Source organism: Corvus kubaryi, unplaced genomic scaffold, assembly GCF_017639235.1.
Source record: "Corvus kubaryi isolate FWS band 111438036 unplaced genomic scaffold, C.kubaryi_AGA036_p1.0 133, whole genome shotgun sequence".
In the NCBI taxonomy this organism is placed as follows: Eukaryota; Metazoa; Chordata; class Aves; order Passeriformes; family Corvidae; genus Corvus; species Corvus kubaryi.
This window is the reverse complement of record NW_024580667.1, coordinates 33635893-33656620: the sequence shown is the minus strand read 5'-3', so window position 1 is coordinate 33656620 and position 20728 is coordinate 33635893. Positions and strand designations below refer to the sequence as shown.

At 39.0% G+C, this 20728-nt stretch overlaps 1 protein-coding gene across 1 annotated transcript; it reads right to left on the bottom strand.

Annotated features, from left to right (window-relative positions):
* Nucleotides 1–491: 491 nt before the first annotated feature.
* Nucleotides 492–12817, bottom strand: SLC10A2 (solute carrier family 10 member 2). The gene is made up of 6 exons (XM_042042649.1): nt 10096–12817; nt 7096–7214; nt 5895–5983; nt 3593–3768; nt 2865–3022; nt 492–2589 (listed from the first exon to the last, which is right to left on the bottom strand). The coding sequence occupies exons 1-6, from the start codon at nt 10515–10517 to the stop codon at nt 2417–2419; spliced, it is 1137 nt and encodes a 378-aa protein (XP_041898583.1). The 5' UTR covers nt 10518–12817; the 3' UTR covers nt 492–2416.
* Between the last annotated feature and the right edge of the window lie 7911 nt (nt 12818–20728).

The window sequence follows — 20728 nt, the reverse complement described above, 5'->3', positions numbered from 1 at the left end:
GTTTTTTTCCTCTAGAGCCATATTTGGGGCAAGATCTTTGAGCTGGCTTCGCTTCATGTAAATCTTGGGACATAGGATCCTTGCTACGTGTAACTGTAGCTTCATCCTTCATCAGGGGCCTTTAGTGCACACATGTATTAAAAAAGTGTATTGAATATGGCATGAGATACCTCATGTTCATTTAATCATCATCATTTTAGCCAGAGAGATGGTAGATGCCTCATCCCTGGTCACATTCAAGATCGGGTTGGATGGGGCTCTGAGCAACCTGATCTAGTTGAAGATGTCCCTGCTCATTGAAGGAAGGTTGGACTATAAAAATTTCCAGGTCCCTTCCAACCCAAACCACTCTATGATTTTATGATTACTAAACATATACATTTGACACATAACATGAGATGTTTTTGTTACATCTCAAAGCTATAAACTCTGTCTGCATGTTAGGTTTCAGCCTCAATTCTTTTCACCTTAAATTACTCCAGTAGGCAAAATTATAAATAGTTTCTGACTTTATTTAGTTCAGTGTTTATACAGTTGTGTTAAATACACACACACACACACACATGCACACGGAGTATAAGCAAGACAAACAATTATTCTTCAATACATTTTCAAGATCTGCTTGAAATATTCACAGAAACATCAAAGTTCAGCATGGGGGAAGAGTAGCAGCTTTGTGCGTGAGAAAGACATGATCCTAACTAACTTCCACTGTCCATTTTTTGACCGATGCAGGAGCAAGACAATAACCATTTTAGTACAGATGTTACAAATAACAGCTTATCCTTTTCTTGATGAACCTGTTATTTCACAATTTATGATTTCTCCATAACAGTCTTCATCACACTGTTTTGTTTAATATTTGCTCTATAAAACACAGAACACCTCATTGTGTACTAACTCCCACTCAGTGTTGAACTCCTCCTTGGAACTTATGACCATTCTGATCTCCCTGCCAAATAAAGCATCCTCAAGCTTCCCAGAACTCAGGAACATTTTGAGACCCTTTCCCCCACATATGGTAGACAGCAATAATTTATTCTTTGTTTAGTACTGGGCATGTTTCTGCAGCAGTGGAAAGCTGCACGTTGGGAACTTAAATTCCACAATTTCAGTTGTGTTTGTAAAAAACCTGCCACATTAACTCACCGTACCTTGGAAGGTCCACTTGAATATGACAAAAGGGTGTACTGTTTCCATATTCATAGCCAGTTCATTCTTGAGTTTTTTGGTCAGCCAACCTCTCACTCATTTATCTGAAGTTCTCTGGAAATTTTCTTTACATAACAGCTACAGGACTAATGTTACTGAATGTTTCCTTAAAAAATTACAGCTGCAAGGAGTTTACTGCACTGTTTCTCCTAGAATTATACTCATTTTCTCCACTCAGTTAGGAGAGATTTCCATAGGTACTCTTGAATTTTCAGAAACAAATAATGTGTAATGTATGTGTACGTCCAGTTATTTCTATTCAGGGTTGATATAAATAAAATCTTAAAATTGTCAGCTACACCAATGTCTACATGTCATAAACATCTGTCTATGTTCATCTGTTCAAATTTATTTAGTTCATAAAATAACAAAAATATATAACTCTCTCCAAGCACTGCTGTCTCATGTTAAGATTGGTGGAACTAGTCCTGGATGAATCAGGGACATTTTGTGTTCCATTTTCAAATGCCTTCCTGTCAGTGCAGGAGCTGATAATTTCTTACACTTCCAGAACCTCTGCTTGCTCCTTTGTATGAAGTGTCACTGTTGTCACTAAAATTGCTCAAGGCTTACACCTTCACCTTTGTCTCTCTCTTCACGTTTCCAGCACCTAAAAGACCCAGACTGAAGATGCAAGACTGTTACATTCTATTACTTTCTATTACTTTGGGCAAAAAAATGGAGTCATAAGGTGCCTTGCACTTGCTAAAATTATAGCTTCAGAATAAATTAATGCTTCAATAAATTAATACAGTGTTTTAGTCTATCCAGACTAAATGAAACTTTCATTATTGGCTTGGTCCAATTTCATGCTTGATTCATATTCAGCCTTTCCAGATCTTTCACATCTACTCCTGTTCCTGCTCAGGCACTTTCACAAGATATCTCTTTGGTGTGGAGCTGAGACTAGCAGATGGATTTGCAGGACCATGGGCTGGAGTTGGTATTGCAGATATCAGCTTCTTTTTAGCAACAGCCTACCTTTATTCTGCTTTTTGTTAAATAATCCATAATAAAACATGACATATTTTTAGGGAATTAACCTCAAAACCAGATTTTACCATTGTGGCAAAAAACGTTAAAAATCAAAGTAGATCTTTCTTAAGTTAATCATTTTACAGTCTCACTGTACAATATCAGCAGAACTTCTTTTGTTAACTATTTCCATGAGCAAAAATAATGTGAAAAAAAAGGTTTAAGTAAACTATATATATTCTTTATCTTTACAGCTGGTGGGAGCAGAGGTAGTTTTCTCTCTCATCTCATCTGATACAAATCCTCCATTTATTTTGGCACTTGATTTTGAATCCTCTTTTTGCTCTGTTTTCTCGACATCTGTCTTTGTTTTGCCTCGTTGCCTTCTGTAAAGACGGTAGCCTGAGGATCAATACATGTTTAGTGTTAAATAAAGGAATTATAAAAATTGCCCGAAAAAGACACTGTAGTAACATATAACCATGCAATATTTTCTTTCCTTATATTGTTAAAACATTTCAACACCTCCAGACAGTTTCTTTAAAGTTATGCTTTGAGTTTGAAATCCATTTGATTATTTTTTACCCTTCTTGTTTTCTCCATTTACATGAAAAGTTAAACTGATAATAATAATATTGATAGTTATAGTGCTATAATAGAAAATCACTGTGCTTTACCTCCTAAAATTAGTAGCGCAAATAACAGCTGGAAAATGCTGTAGATGAGTGGGAAAGTAAACATCAGTTCAAGTTGTTCAGGAGTGAATGAGAGCTGTACTATAGTTGAACACAGCTGAGTGTTTTGCATGCCTGTTTCCAGAGACACTGTACGACACCTAAAGGGAATAATACAAAGACAGTTGTGAAATAGTATCCTGTAGGTCCTTACATTTTTTACTAATCTGGATAGGCAAACAATGTAATGGATAACTAAGAAAATTGTATCCTTCAGCTGACATAGTCAAAAAAACACTCGGCCTATGGCTGGTACCACCAATTATTGGCAGTTCAGCAGCTGTAAAAGACTGTGAACCACCTTAAAGGCATATATGTGGCACTTGCTGTCTCCCTCTCTCGCAATGATGTTCTAAATTGTAGACTGCTACATCTACACGAGAAGTTTTATTGGAGTCCCAACCCACTTACAAGTCAGGTCTGTTTCACTTGTTTGAAGTGCAAGATATTAGCACACAAAAGGAAAACATATGAAGGATAGGAGGAAATGCTATAGTCAGAATCTGTAAATAAATGTGCGCAAGGAAAGTTTTGTCTCCACATAGCATAGCAAAAAGCAGGGTTGGTGAATGAGTGACTCTGTAACATGACTAATGTTTAGGGAGCATTCTCAGCATTGATTAATCATGAAATAAAATCTTTTTACACAGTTGAATAAAGCTGTGGAATACCTGTGCCAAGACAGGCCAGCTACACGAGCCAGAAAGAATCCTAAAGTATAGCCAGCTGCTGGAAATATGGTGCCAATGATCCATAATTTGGGTGAGATAATCCAGGAGCCTTTGTAGAGTATTCCCCCAACCACAGCAATGAGCACGATGAGCACTGCTCCCACAATGGAACCAACCTGTGAAGGGAAAGAGGAGGTTCTGAGTCACTGAATCACGGAATCACAGAATACTGCGCAAATGAGATCTCAAGGAAATTTAGACACAACAAATATGGTGTCAAACATGCCAGTGATTGCCTCTGAGTCACTGAAAGTCTTGTTAAACACAAAACCTAATGTTTACAGCAATACAATTCACAGCTGGCAGAGAGATTAGATAGCTGCCATTTTTCCCAAACAAAAGATGTACGATGTACTTCAAGGTGTGACAACAGCTCTAGATCAAGGCACAGCTGTAATAGGTATATATAGCAGATACCTGTAAAACTAGTCTTTTGAAGGCTTGACTATAATTGTACTTAGGACTAGAGATTAAAAATACAGGTGTGATATGAGTGAGGAATGGTGCACACATTAGAAAAATTTCCCCAGAGTTGTCAGGAAACTTACAGCCTAGTAGGTAGAATACCGCATTTTCCTTCCCCCCATGGTGAATCACACTCTGAGGCTTAGTACAGTGTGTGCTAACTAGATGCTAGACTGCTAGTGAGCTAGTGCTAGGAAATTATTTGCCAAGTGCAGGGGTAAATCTTTAATGGGGCTGAAAATTCATGTTTGAAAACTGGTTATGAGCTTGTATAGCCCTTCTAGATAGATGTAATCACTGCAGTTGTTCTTATTTCCTGTGTCTGAATGTACTGAGATCTTTACTGCTGCTCCCCTAAAAAGGTTATAACTCACTCTCTTTTCAATACCCAGGTGAAATGTCTGTCATTAAAGCATATGTTGCCAGGAATCCCAGAGATAGACTTCTTAGTCTAAGCTTAGAAGAATCTATTCCTCAGCTAAAACATGTATTCCCATTGAACTGGCTTCATCAGTCTTTGGCTGAAGCATTTTTAAGAGCACTGAGTGAACAAGTGCTTTTGTTTGTCTGAGCTATTAACCACATGCACCTAGGAAGAAGAAACATGGTCTGGCCGTGACACGCTGTTCTTTCACCTGGCACACTGCCTTTGTGCTCTTGTCTGAATTTCTCACTATATGGGCCTTAATCTGACAGCTATGGCTCAATCTTGATGCTTCATCGTCCTACACAAAGCAAACTGTCAATGGACCGTTCTGTGGGTTGCTCACCCACTTGGCAAGAAAGGGGATGAAACAGGGCTTTGGTGAGAGATCAAGTAGAGTTTCTCTCATGTGAGTACAAGTCCACGCTTTTCCCTTGACTGATTAAACAGAAATAGTAAGCTGTGAATGCATTTAAAAATGCAACATGATAAGTTAGTAGTTTAATGAAAATGAATTGACTTAAAAAGACCTTGTGCTCTATGCTGTCTGAGCCTATAGCAAAGACAGGATAACAAAATATAAATAGAAAAACAAGTGACCAGACTAGATTTCTTTAAGAAAATTTAGATAATATATGTATTAACTAAGAATGGTTAGCAAAGGCCAAGAGTTCTCAGCACATCTGAAAATCTCTTTAAACCTAAACCAAATGCTCAGAATGATTAATTTGCTGCTACCCTAGATATGGCTAAATTATTATTATTATTATTTTGATGAGAACAGTTTTTGCCAAAACCCCCATATTTTTGATGTATCCGAAACCATCTTACAAAGATAACTGTATTTTGTGAATAATTTTTTTAGGTTTTTTTATAAGAGCTGGAATATTTTCAGTTTATTATTTTTAAATAAAAATTGACTTCCCACTCAAAATTTGGCCTACAAAAAAGCATGAAACTGCTTTGAAAAAAAGGAGTAAGGCATTTTGATCCATAATGATTTTATTTTTTATTGTTTTGCAGAGAAAAACTTCTTTCTGTTGACCTGAATGATTTGCCTTCCAATCTGAGTTTACATTATATACTGAACTCAATTACTAACATAGTTGCAGCAAAAGACAAAAGCAGGTTCTTTAGATAATGATGGTTTCCAATAATGCATGCAACTCATGCCTGTTTGTGCAGAGGGAAAGCAATACATTTCCACACCATCTCATTTGTTTTCTGCTGAAAACTTTCCAGGTCTTATGAAGTCAGATACTAATACTATGAATAGCAATGTACTGCTTCAGTGGTGCCCCTGATTCCATAATTTGTCCATAATTGCTTATGCTTCAGCCTTATATATCCTACCTTAAGTATCACTTTTGCCTTACTAGGCCATTTGTGGTTAACAAATATTCCAAACGAAACAGGAATTACAAGAGCTACCAGAGAAATTCCTGTAAAAAAAAGGAGAGAAGTTAAGGCCAGTTATGGTGCAGAAGCTCACAACAGGACAGACACCAAGTTGAGTGACTGTGGGCATGGAGCCCACAGGGAATGTTTCTGGTGTGCACACCCCGGAGCATGCACGCTCGCTCTACCCGCACCTGCCCGTTTGCTTTTCTATAGACTCTGTTATCTTTGGCAGCCTGTTGAAGTAATTGCCATTCTGCTGAGCTACATGCTCATTCACCTGCATCAGAAAGGCAGACAGAAATTTGAGTGTGCTAATCATCACTATCCTGTGATGTGAGTAGCTATATTAAATGTTCATTTTGTCTGCAGGTGTTTTGCTACTGTACCGTATCAGCAACTGGTTTAGAGCTTCTTTTGTTTTGGCCTTCCCCCTCCAGTATTTATTTTGAAAGCACGAGCAATGTATGTGATTTTTGTTTTTCCCCAAGGACAATGGGAAGTGAAGTTGAAGAATGTGAAAGTGATTCTGCTGGTTTTTAAGATTAGCACAACATGGAACTGCACTTGATAAGCACTAGGGCCACAGCTCTGCAAAGCACTGGAGCATGTATTTCTAAATACCTTAACTATTTTCTCTTTGTAGCTGGATGAGATTTTTGACAGGAAGTCAAATGAAGCCACTCCTGGCAGTGTAGATTGCAGGTTTTCAAAGAGACTCAGCAGTTTTAATCACTTGCTTAATTACCCACGTGTGCTTAAGTATTTTGCCAGATTATGGCCTCAGCATTTAGCACTTTGCAGGATCGTGTCTTAAAGCTGCTACAAACACTTTCATTCAGGAGAAGCAGCCATCCCTATATTAACTATTCTATATTCTTATCCCAGTACCACACAGAGTGGAAAGAAAAACATGCACAATCTTGTCATAATTATCTGTACAATATTTATAATGGCTTCAAGTCTTTGGCAGAGCTGTGGACGATGTGAAATGATTTTTGGTACCTAATGCCCATGGTGGTTATTAAAATGTAGAAAGAGGAATATTTTTAAAAATCTGAGGTAATTTCTCCCTGACTGCAGGATAATGGTATACAGGTGGTTGTCACTAAAGGGAGGATAGACAGAAGGGAAAGTGCTGGTTCACTGGACTCACCAATGCTGTCATAGGGGAGTACAATTGCATCAGAATCAGTCCACATCTTGGTGTAAATAAAGAGGCAAAGTGGCATCATTCCCATTGCAAGCAGCGTGGAACAAGTTGTCATGCTGATGCTGCAAAGAAATTGGTTACAGTGACTGTTCATCTCATGCTAGCCCATGGTTTTTCTCATTTTCTTATTACCATTTCACACCTTGTGAAAGGTTGTGCAAGAAATATTGCTAGGTACTGACAATTTATCCTGTTTATCAGGTTAGAGAAAACCTAAATGAAAGGAATGGCTTCTGCTGAAAAGAAAAACCACGAAATATCAAGGTGTTCTGCAGCCACAGAACCATAACTTTTGGTACAATGAGGCAGTCAGACAGGTGGCCAGCGGGAAGGTCTGTTGGCAAGTCTGTCTGCATTCTGCCTGTCCGGCTGGTTTCAGAGAGGATGACAATCTGCACAGGCAACAGGGGCAGAGATGGACATCAAATGGAGCTTTCCATTATAACAGCAGTTCTAGACTGTTAAAATTTCACTCTGAACTCAACAGCATAGAAATCCATTTCATTGTCTAGGACGTGTGATGTAATGAAATTCCCTTTTCTGGCTTGTTTTGCTCTAGGCCAAAGAGTAGGTGCTAAGAATTGCTCAGTGAGGCTTAGCATAAGTATTGTTGCTGCATGTTGCAAAGATATTTCTGGTTCTCTGTTGTACAAAAAGATGCATTCTGCTACAGGAATGAAGAAAAAGACATTTTAAATAAGGAGGAAACTCTGAGAATTACAGTAGAATGGATAAAATTATGCCTACAAATCTCATTCTTCTGATATAAAAATACTGAGAGATGGTTCTAGTTAAGAGAGTTTGGAAGCTTTCTTACGATCCTCACTTCCGATTTCTCTTTTTTGTTGCTTGTCCTCAGAAAAGGGACTACTGGTCCTGGCCCACAAACTGAGCAGATCCAGAGAAATCTAGAAAAATTAATGCAGAAGCCACAGGAATATCTGCATTAATTTTGGTTTCTGTCACTCTCTGCCTTAGAGTCATTGTATAGGATTTTGCAGGAGCCTCTGGCAAAAGAATTCCTGTAGAAGACTCCTACAGAGAAAAAGGGTCACAGGTTACAATTAAGGTTTGATGAAGTCCCAAATGGATAAAACCTCTCATGATCCATACCTCTCTATTTCCTGTATCTTTATACTGTCCCTGAACATACATCCTTCTCCAAAATATGGCCATCTTCTAACCCCAGTCCCTGTTTCCACAGAAGCAGTTGTTTTTATGAAATATCAAGAGATGTCTCCGTGGGGAAACATTAAAGAATATCAGCTGGGTTTTTTGATTTACTAAGAAAGGTATGAAGCATCATGCTTCACCTGACCGTGCTTATAATGCTAATTATAAAACTAATTCCTGCTCTAACTTGTGGTCTATTTGCACAGAGAGGTGTTGAAGCAGAACTATAGACAATGACCATGGGTTGTAATGTACAATCATAAAATATTACAGTTAAAACAAAAACATTGTCTGATATGATGAGCAGGTTTCTATAATACTGTGGTGGTTCCAGAAACCAGCCACACAACTTCTAATGTTACTCTTCTATTGAGAAGATGCTTGCCTTGACAACCTCCTGTATCCTGTGGTCCCTTCATCTTTGTTGCAAAGGTATTGACCAAAAGCCTTTGACTTCTTACGGTAAAGGTCTTTATCTGAAGAATAACCTTTTAAAGGCATTTTCAATTAACTTCACCCTCTGACATCATCACAGCATAGAAATCCTGTTCATGTTTATAGAACTATAAATTTGCATTTTTACCATTGATTTCAGTGGTGCAACTCTGAACACACAGAGCTGACCAAGCATAGTTTAGCTCAGTTTATTCTTCCAAGGAGAGATTAGAAAAAAATTTCAGACTTGTACTCAATATCTTCCCATCTGTGGTTTCTTAGAACTGTATTAATTGAAAATAAGTGTCTTACAGTTCTTAGTATCATAGCTCTTTCCTCTACAGTGAGGAAGTCAATGATTAGCAGAGCTGACCTCATTCATAATTTGAAAGCTGTTTTTACATTAACACCTGTATGTGACAGAAAAGTTCACTCTTTTCAAAGGATGGAAAAAATGTCATATTAAAGCTACAAATATTAGGATTCTTAGACGGCTCATTTTTAAAGGCTCTTAATGAATCCTCTATGGAATTTGTGTCAAGTGTAGTGTTCATTCCTCCTGTGTGTTTGCTGTCCTAGGCCATGTCAGGTGCCTTACACATCTGTTTCTGAGTTCATAGCACTTTGTCGTTGAGACCATCACACTTTGCCACAAAGGAGGGTTTTTCATTGCCTCCCAATATGCGGGACTGCCTTAAGTAGTGGTTTCTAGCCTGTAACATATTCCCTCAGTTTGAAGACTCTGCATAAGTTTCCAGGAGCAGAAAGAATTGTCACAAGTGATGTTCACTAAAGCTAGTTCCCAAAGAGAAAATAAATGCCTGCCTTTTCACTGTATAGAACACAAAAGGAGGGAAAATATTTTTCCACAGGAGCTCTTTTTCAAGAAACATTACTTCAAGAACAATTGCACAGCCAATATCTTGTGCAGAGGATTTTGATACTAAAATCCTACGTGGGGTTTTTTTTAGAACTCAGGATCTTGGGAGAAAGAAAAGTAATTCTAACTTGGGCAAAGTTTTCACAATGTATGTTATCTTAATTGTCTTCATAAACTATATTTGCTCCAGGATCTGAAGTTTTACAATAAAGATATTTCTAATGTACACAGTTCTGTCGTGATAGTTTCCTCACAAATTTCCAATGAACCAAGGATACTTGCTATTCTGCTTATATTTACTGCGATTACGGTAACTAACCTTCTTTACAAGGAGAAACCACCATGCGTGTGCCAGGAAGCTAAGAAAAACATCAGACAGATCAAACAGTCCTTTTCAATGTAAAATTTACCATGTAAAGAACCACATGAAGTACTTAGAGAATGGCTGCTCTTACCTTAGGTCCATGTCTCCATCCACCCAGTAGGCGATGACATTCGAGGCTGTGCCCCCTGGACAGCATCCCATGATCAGCACCACGACAGCTTGAATAGGAAGGACGTTAAAGGCCAAAGAGAGCAAGAAGGCTGTGAGAGGCATAATTCCAAACTGGCAAAGGAAACCCACAAATATACCCCAGGGTCTTTTTATGTGGCCCAAGAAATTCTTAATTTCCACATTGCAGCCCATGGAGAACATCACCAAGGCCAGCATGATTGTTAGAACAGTACTTAAAACTACGCTCAAAGTTTGATTAAAATTATCTTCTGGTAATACGCAAGATGTGCCATCACAAATAGTAGCATTTGCTGGACAAGCCGTGGAGTTTTCTGCCAAATAGCCAGCATTAAATTGCTGGGAAAGAAAGTTTGTCTGCATTTTGAAACACAGAACTGCTCAGTACATCCGTGGTAAACTTTCAAGCCTGTGTAAATGGCTGTTGGTCAGTGACTTCTTTTAAATGATCCAGGAAGCAATAAAGTGCAATAAATGCCTGAAAACTCTTACTACTCTTGAAGGGTTTGGCAAAGTGCTGATTCATATAGTTATAAAAGTTGCACTTGGTGGGTACAGTGACAATTAATCATTTATTCATATGATAATGAGGAATCCCACATCAAGAGAATAGCTGTGTTAATATTTAAGGGTGTAAAGGAGGCTTGTAGTGCTGCTGAGCCCATGAAATGAGAACCACAGGAGGAAGAGACAGTTAGGCTTCATTCTTTGAATTTCTTGCATGCCTTTGGGAGACTTGCTCACGCATGCAATGCCGCTGACAGTACGGGGGTCTGTGTGGTGAGTAACTGAGACACGAGAAACCAAGAGCAGAAGTCCTGAGATATTATTTGAAGCTGCAACTGTTGCTAATGGATGCAGCATTCAGCATAACACACAGGCTGATTTGAATGATGTGGAATCTTTGTTTCTGGAAGCACGGAGATTCACCATCCTCCTGGCACCTTCTGCCAGGCACAGCTGGAGCAGTCAGACTTTGATCCATCTTGGAATGGAAGTGGTGGACAGTGAGAGGAGCAGTGTGGGGTGGCAAGGGCAGAGGAGCAGGGAGATATATTCGCTGAGCCAAGTGTGGGGAGCAGAGAGCAGGGCAGTGAGGCTGGCATGCTACTGTGGAGCCATGGCACCCAGCTAGTCGACCACATCCCCTTCCCTGCCGTGACACGCTCAGATTCCACACCAGGGGTGACAGTGCAGGTCACTTTTTTTTTGCCTGGTGTAGCACAAAGGTTGTGGCACAAAGCCACACCTGGTGTGGCTTGTGGTTCTCTGTCATCCCCATGGCTCTAAAGAAATCTCAAGTTTTGAAAAACTTTTAAAGATTTGCCCCTCAGGCTTCCTTGAAAATCTGGAAATTTGGATGATTTTCAGAGGAAGAATATTAATGATTCTTTGCCTGGGGCCAAGCTTTGTGGCAGAAGCATCTTCAAGTGTATATCTTAGACAAAAATCAAGCCTGAAACTAAAGTGCAATTGATGCCCCCCAATAATCTTTATTTTTCAACACAGAAATATTTTTTACTAGGGTAGCGTGCTAATCTGTAATTATCTTCGGCAAGCAAGACTCTCACTGGAAGCCTCTGCACTTTGTGCCTAACATCAGTGTGTGAAATGATAGGAGTTGCTCTTTTTTTTTCACTTTAAACCTTGAATCGTGTAGGGGGAACTGACTGCATTAGAAAGGATTTCCCAGCATGCTCAGATGGCACCTGCTTCTTTACAAAGGGGTCAGCTAAATGGCTGTGTCTCCTAAGTCACTGTTGGGTGCCTGATGGGATAATGTCAGAGTAGCTTTATCCTCCCAGGCAGCTGGCAGCTCCTACCCTGTGATTAGTGCCACATCTGTGTGACTAGGATATGTCTAACAGAACAACAAGTAAGGTAATAAGGAGTAGATGAAAGGAAAAGAAGGCTACAAGATCTTGGTTTGGCAGAAAAACTTACTCTCCTTTTTATGCTTGCTTTCAAGCAGAATGTTTTAGGAGCTTTTACTTTTCAATCCAAATCTTTTAAAGGGCTAGTAAGGTTTCAAAAGCCATGTTAATAATGCTGTATTAATATTTTCTATAAAACCTCTATCAGAGTCTTGATTTGCACTTGAACTTGCTTCTTGTTGAAACCAAAATTTTTTACTAGTGTCTTGAAATCTCCAACAAGCCTCAGGGCTGGGGGCGACTTTCCGAGTCCTGTAAATGTCTGGTATGCTGTGGAAACCCAGAGTGAGTAGTTTGGGAGAGGAGGTGAAGCTGGGAGTGGCTGTTTCTCAGCAGAGCCTCATGCAGGGCCTTGTTTTTACCTCCTTCCTCTCCTTGCAGACCCTTTGTCTGAGCAGTGTAGGGGTGCTTGATGCTCTACCCCCAAAAACAGCACAGATGAAATGTCCTTGGTTTTGGTCTCCAGCCTCCACCAAGGGACTAGAGTGTCCAGCTGTCATTTTGGAGTTTGATTTTTGGAAACAGTTTGTAAGGGCAGACCTTCACACTCAGGTTTCGTGCTCAGCTGAGGACAAACGGGACGTCAGCTGCTCACCAAGATGGCATTGGGGTCAGAAAGTTGTGTAAAATTAACCTGTACATAGTGCTAGATTTGCCTTTGTTTTTTTCCCTCTATTTTAAAAGGGACAGTTGGAAGTCATTATTTCAGCAGCTAGCTGTATAAAACCTTAGATCACAAAAATGTTGTCTGGAAACAGAAGACAGCCCTTCTGAATTCAACTTATTATTAGGCTGACATTGCCACAATATAGCACAGATGGGAATATTTGTATCAAGAAGTCCTTGTGTGTTGTTAGGGAACTAAAACCTTATCCAAGACATTGAAATATTTACAGGCACAGTTAAAAACCTTGGCATGTTGCAGGAGGTACAGTATTATTGAGTAGGCAGGTGGGTCTCTCAGGAGTGCTGGATTTCAAACATTCCTCTAAGTCTGTTTTGGTTTTCAAAATGTGCTTCTGGGATTTAATCCATTTGCAGGCTAGCGGGAGACATCCTCAAGGAAAGCAGCAATTCAGAGATGGTTTTCAGAGATTCTTAGCTGTATGCCTTCTGTTTCACTGCCTGTTTTCCACTCAAGTTATGGAGCTTAACTGGTGAGATGGACTATGTACTGCTTTGTGAACTCAGCTGGCATCTTTTGCCTGTACATGTTGCACATGTTAGTCAGGGTGATTTTAAGTATTTGCCATTAACATTCAGAGAAGGAAGGAGCAGTGCAGTGAACTTGGTGGCATTTTGGTGATGATTAACATGCCCAGACTGATTCTTGACACTGTCAGCATACATCAAAAATGAAAAAATCTCTGCTTAAATAGAGAAATACCAACCTAACTGTATATTTGCATCCTGAACAGCAATACTCTGATTTGTCTTCTTGAATTTTTGCGGTGATGAGGCTACCGGCTTATTCAAGTTAGTTTAGTGTCACTTCAGCAAACAAATCCAGGCAGGTAGAACTTGTAAGGATCTGTCCCTGTGCCGCCAATTACATAATTGATTTATCCATTAACTCAGGCAGTTATAAAACAAGAATAGCAGTAAGTGGATACAGAGCCCTACACTGGGAGAGACAATTTAACAGTTTTGTCTTTTATGGCTGTCTGGTGCTTATTTCTGTGATGTTTCTCTTAATGAGACTTATGAATCTTCCCTGTCCGCTTAATTCAGACTCTGAGATGTTTCTTAGTGTATTTATGTCTTGGTCAGAAGAATCTTTTCTTTCAGATAATTGATTACCTAAAGTCAATTACCTGCTTTTTACCACCATCTTTAAAAGAGAGACAGCAGCTGTACCTAGTATTGGTGACCTTGTTTATAACTTTAAACTTTAGTATAACTATAGATGGAAGATTTTGCTCATTTGTTAAAAGCTTTACTACATTGGAAGCTTATAGAAGGCATTAAGAAAATAAAATTTCCACACAATAGCAGGAGAGAAACTGATGACATTAAAATACATCTAGCTCGGAATAGCTTCCTAAAGAACACCAAAAAGTCATCTGCAAAGCTAACTTACAAAATCTGTACATTTACATTTTTACATTTCACTGACTGGTGCAGACATCTGCACTCTGCCTGTTAGATTCTTGAGCTGAGTTTCAGATTAAATATTGGGGGCACAGGTGTTGAATTCAGCTGGGAAAAAAAGCCTGATGTGTTACATACTTGGATTACAGGCAAATTTATCTGGCTGGTGTGCTGATTCCGAGAGATGCACCTTACAATCATGGCTGAGTTCCTGCACAGAATAAGTGATTGGCTGGAGATATAGGGTTCTGCTACAATTTGACAGAGCTCTAATTATTGTGCAAGGAGAAATCCATAATGCTTTTGCATTTTTTAATGCAATTCAGGCTTGCCAATCCAAATCATGTTTCAGTGTACCCATCTTAAGTAGCCAAATGGGAGCGTTTTCAGTAGAACATAACAAAAGTGCATCGTTACTACACAAATGCATGCAAGAGAATGCAAAGGCCTTAGACTTCAAAGAAGTTTGCTCTTTTCTGATAGGTGTATGAGGGGAAATCTGCATTTCACATGTTCAGCAAGGACTGTCTGCTGTAAGACAAACAGCAACAGTCTGCCAAAAGCATAAGGTAGCCTTTTGACTGCCAAACTGTAAGAGTGACTTCTGACATTGATTAAAAAGATGAAAGTTAGATAATTTCATAACAAATCAAAGAAATGAGTCATGCTACCAACTATAAAAGTGTAAGTTTTTGAATGATTCTATTGGATTGGAATCCCTTAGTAAAAGCATGTTTTCACGTTCCTCAACAAGGATTGGCTTTGGTCTTCGAGGGCTAACACCCCACACAAATATTTTGGTACCTTTACCTGTCCTTTTAAAGTTGTAATTTTAATTAGTAGTAAGGCTTAATTGGGCTAAGTGGCCAAAAAAAAATAGATGTCTAAATTCTAGCTCAAAGGTCTGATTGATTTTAAGTCCACAAGGTTAAAGAAAAAGAAAATTGTTATAGGAATTTTATTTCCTTGGAAACAAAATTGGCTCTGCTAATATTCATCAGAAGGGGAAATCATATATACAGTTTCTTCTTTGTTGTTGTGTCAGTTTATGACATTTAACTCCTGACAAGTAGTAGGAAACCAGTGTTTTTGCCTGCAGTTCCAATGGCCTTTCCCACCATTGTCCAAGTCTGGAACCTGGCTGCACCTTTTAAAATTTTCATTTGGATAATTGATAAATTAATTTGATATTTTGTCTTTGAACTAATAAGAAAATCACTTAATTTTTCTCTCTATTACTTTGAGAGATAAAGGCAGAGCAGAGAAAGCAGAGAATTACAGTAGAATATGATTGATAATAAGTGAATAATGATCATGAATTAATTCACCTCTCAGTGGATGGGACGTGGCTTATGAAGGAATAAAGCATGACAGAAGGAGATCAGTAGATCAAAGCATCTGGTGCTGGGGACTTAAAAATTTCCCTGAATGTAATCTGGGTATTTTACTTCAGCATGGTTTAGTCTGGTCCCTGATTTAGGTGTCCCTATCCTGTGTACTTTGAAATGGTCTGAAAGATCAATCATGGGTATGAACTCATACATCCCTAGTATTGGAGCACATCTGTAAATGTGCAGTGGGCTTTTTGGCTTAGTTATAAACCATTAAAGAAAACCAGTTAGCACTCACCAAAATCTCTCTGCTAAACAACCTGGCACATAGTAAATAGGAAAAGTTTGGGGATTTATTTCAACATTGCTCTAGTGCGTCAGACCAAAACTACAAAGGGGATGCAGCCTTAGGTTATCCGTGTCATCTGCACTGGGCTGGTTGATGGGCAATGGGCTGTGAGAGTTGTGTGTCCTGCAGGGACATGGCTGGGCGGAATATCCTAAGGGCATCAAAAGTAGCATTAGATACCTACATTTAACAGCTGAGTCCCAGCCTGGATAGCTGTGCTGAAGAATTGTGAATTGTGCCCTGACGTTCCTGATCTCTGCTGAGAATAAATTAAGGCTCATGTGAACAGCTCTGAATCAGACAGCTACACTGGAGATGTTGAGAGCCAGGTTTTATAGAGCACATCCTTTAATGAACACAAAACCAAGAAATTTGAGGAGAAGAAATGTTACTGAGTTCCTGCTTTTAGTCTGCCCAGGAATTTGAACAGGAACAGAAAGTCAAGAGGCTGGAATTGCTTCAGGTAAACACTGAGCAGCACTTCTGGGAATGAGAAAAAGAAGTAAAGGAGAGGAAATTTTTTTCCACAAACCCTGTTTGCTCATGACCTCTCTCTATCCTAGTCAATATTTGATTATGCCACATTAATTGTGTGGGCTGGCTGAGGGAGTGCTGGCCTGGAGCAGCCTGCTGGCTGTGCTCAGAGAATTTTGCAGATGGTTTGTCTGGGACCCGATTGATGCACACACAGGTCCCTCTGGGCAGAAATGGCAATTTTAAGTCTGCTACCCTTTCAGCTTGCATCAGTTTTTTAACCAGAGGGTGAAAAAAAAAGAGCAGAGATGCCAGACACAGTTTCTGCATGCTCCTGCACCTTGGCTGTGCTTTTTGCCTCTTGGTAATGTCGGGAGCTGGGGCAGAGTCAGGCGTAAATGGCAGCTCGAAGAAAGCCTGAGGATCTCATCTGGCATCAGGCTCCTGCAGTGGCAACCTGTTAGTACAGGACCCACAGCTCTTCTTGAAACATGCACTCTTGCTAGTGCAGATGTCTGCTCTGAAAATGCTTATCAGAATTATTTCAATCAGTTCTGTTCTGAAATTATTTCCATGGAAATATAATCTTCGTCTGGTTGCTTTCATGTCCAACACAGCTGAATATCTCCTATTTGGAGTGTAATAAATCAGAAAGGTGTATTGATTTCATCTTTACAAGAAAAGCAATTTATATATGAATATGTAAAAATGAACACATATAAACCACTGCATATATACATTTATATATAAAGCATATGCAACACTAAAAAAATTATTAAATATGGGTGTGGAGGTGGTTTGGCATTTCTGGTGAGAGAGCACCTGTGCTTTCTGAGAATTTCCATGTAAATGAAGTGACTCTTCTAAAAACTTTCTTAACCTCCTTCAGCAAATTACAACATACTTAAGAAATTACATTTTTTTTCTGCTGCTGAAATAAGTATAGGAAATATTAGATTTTTGTACATCAAGATCTTCTGTAGCTATTTCAGTAATATCTATTTCCTCTTCATGAGGATTTTGTGATCAGTCAAAAACCTGTTGACCTACTGCAAAGTAGCATTAACTAGGAAAAAAACCCACGTCATTTTGAATGCTTTATCAGAAACGTGGACAAGTAATCTCTAAATTTTGTTTTAGTGTTCTTGATTTTTGCATGACTCAGTTTGCAAATTTAAATATATGATTATTTACATACATAGTGTTCCAGTTCAAAATGTTTGAAACACCTTTGAGTGTTTCTAAAAGATCCAGGTATTAATTGGAGGAAATTGTTTTCTTTGCCTTCTGATTCCTGGACACTTAGACTATGCTTAATGCTGGTTATGAACTCTCTTTTGTGAGTTTTAGAAATGCTCTTAAAATGAGAATTTGAATGCTCATGCATAGAAAAAGACATCACTGTGGGACTTCAATGAAATCAATAAGTTGGTGAAAAAATCCAGTTATCTGTTCACAGTAGTATCTCTAAAAAGCATTCAAATGAGTTTTAAACAAGAGTGCATGGGCACAAAATACTAATGTAGACATGGCTTTTGCAACAGTCAGGAATATAAAATTGATGAGTGGTACTCATTATAAAAAAATGGGACAGCACCATACCAATGTATTAAAATATAAAAAATTTATTAACCCTTTTTAAAAGTAGTTCATGTACTTTATATCAAATGACAAAGTTATGGTCCAAAATTTTCATCTGCATCTCTAAATGTGTGGGCTCAACTTTCTCACCCTTTTTTTCCCCTTTTTTTTGCCAATGTGACCTGGAGGTATCTTGCAGTAGAAATCAAAATATTGAAAAAAAGTGGACTTAAGAGTACAAGGTAGATCCTTGGAGACTTAGTAATACCATTAGTGGACAAGCTGAAATAAAAAAGCAAGTCCAATTTAGGCACGCAGCCTGCTGAAGTCCATTTCCATTATAAAATATTTCTCAGATGTACATATTTTTTTAAATAGGAAAAATCCCTCTACAGTAAATGAAAGCAAAAAGTCTACATTTTTTAGGTCACTCAAGAATATAGCTAGGAAAAAAAAAAGGAGAAACTCAGGTTTAGTACCAGCATCTGAAACAACTCCTTTTATTTTTCCTCTCTGCAGAACAGCTGTTATTTCTTTTGTGTAGAGGAACACCTCTGGTCAGATGGCCTCTTTATGCATCTAATGTGTGTGTCTTCCCTGGAGGAGATGTCCTCCTCTAGTCCCTCCGCAGGGACGCAGGTTCAAGGCCAGGCATGGGTGGTGCTTTTTGAGGGTACTACAGTCTGCAGTGAGGACGGGGACCAGACTGTGCTCTGACCAGGACAGTAATGAGCTCACTAAAGTAACTCACAAATCTCACAGCTCAAAGCTTTCTTTGGCTGACTTTCTGCATGTACTATTTGTTAGCTGCACATCGACCTTGAGATTTGATATATGCTGAGCATGTGGGGGAGATAGACCTTTATCTCTTTAACTTGCCTTATCTTTGGGATCTAACTCCTCCTTTGATCACTAGCAAGAATGAAGAATACTTGTTATTAGTTTTATAGATTTCTGGAAAGAAATCTTTTAAAAGCAGTCTCTGAAGTAGGAGGTAGATAATGTTTGTACACACTTCAGGGGAAAAATGTTTCTGTCTGAATGATAGCACCTATGTTCAGCTAAGCCTGGGTAAGACAGAGACCATGACATGCCAAATAATAGACTTGCTAGCAACAGCATTACGTGAAAATTGAGGAATATTTATTTAATTGAAAGATAAAATACACTCTGGTACAGAAGCCTCCTTTCTTCACATCCAGCATGTCATCAGCAGTTCTTATACAATATTTATTGTCTCCTGATTCTGTGACTGAGCGAATGAGTAATCTGAAGGTCTCCTTTTGTTTTCAGGGCTGCTTGCACTTGTGTTATCAGCACTGAACACACCTGAGTAAATGGGGCTTGCTGAGATGTTTGATAGGCAGAACTTTCCAGGAATCCAATGGTGCTACTGCTGTCCTCTGTGATTGCCCTTGGTGGGACAATAGTGACAAAGACATACAGACAATGATTAATGCCTCATCCCCTGAGCCCTTTTTCCCTCTGAAGTCCCTTGCTGTCTCTGGGCCAGGATATTTTTGCATAGTGGAGAGAGAGGGGACAAGATAGGAAGGAATGACTTTACATCTGAATGAGAAGTTTTCTCTTTCTGTCTCCCAGAAATGAGACTCCCCTAAGTAGCTGCAGCTTCACACATATTTAACTGAGCTCCCAAGAACTGCTTGCCAGCCAGGGAGCTCTCTGAGCCAGAGGCTGGCTGTTCTCTACAGGCTTTTCAGTTCATTACTGCAAACTACATAAGGAGGAGAACTTAAGCTTTGGGTTTAGTCAGTTTAATGAGAAACATGGCAATTCATCTTATCCTTTACCTTTTTTTTTTTTAATTTTTTTTTTTTTTACTCTTTTTTCATGGAAGGGAAACCTCTGGTATTGGCAACAATGTGCTGTAAGTGCAGTGGGTAAGACCCAACTAGGGCCAAGGGGCTACCAGTGAAACCATGTTGGTGAAATTAAACTGATCAGGAGAAGGTAATTGCAGAAGGGTTTTCCCGAGAGATGAGGAAGCTTTCCTTCTTAGGCTTGAGGAATAGCATAAATAATGAGAAAGATAAGTGAATTGATTATGCCCAGAATTTCATTTTTTAAAGGCTTTTTGCCCTACACAAGTAACAGAAAAAATTTTTAAGTAAAAAAATCTGATTCAGTCAGCTATTTCTTCTGGCTTGAGACTGCCTTTTCCAGCCCAGACTTTAGTAGGAACAGCCAGTTCATACCACATTCATTAATTCTTCAGCAGTTCAACTTAAATGCATATGTCTATCCATGCTGTCATTATTCAGGAATATGTCTCCAGGGAGAGTGATTTTTACCTCAGGTTGAAGAATGGAGCATACTGAAAAGCTGTCTATTAGCTTGTCATTATCCATACCTTCTGATGCTTAGTGCTTGCTCACGTTTTACTCAGACCCTTGAAGCCTCTGTGTTTTTCTGATTTCTGCAGTAACACTAGATCTTTTTACAAATTTCAGACTTGCTGCTCTATTACTTTTTCCAAATTGCTGTTAAACTTTCAGAACTGTGATGGCCTTGTGCCTTCAACCTAGCCTGATTAGCGTACAAGCAATTAAAGAAATAGACTTTAAATTCCTCAGAAAGTTACATGGAGCGTATGGAAGGGCAATAACTGAGGAGAGCTGTTAATGATCTACTACCCAGTTCAGCCTGAACCACGGGTATCCTCAGCCTTTCCCTGTGTGAGAAACTACTTAGACCAAAGCTCTGCAAGGAACTTATACAGAGAGTGGAAACATTCACAAACTAGGAGATGAAAATAAAAAAACATTTGTTAATATATTGGCACAGTCAAACTTA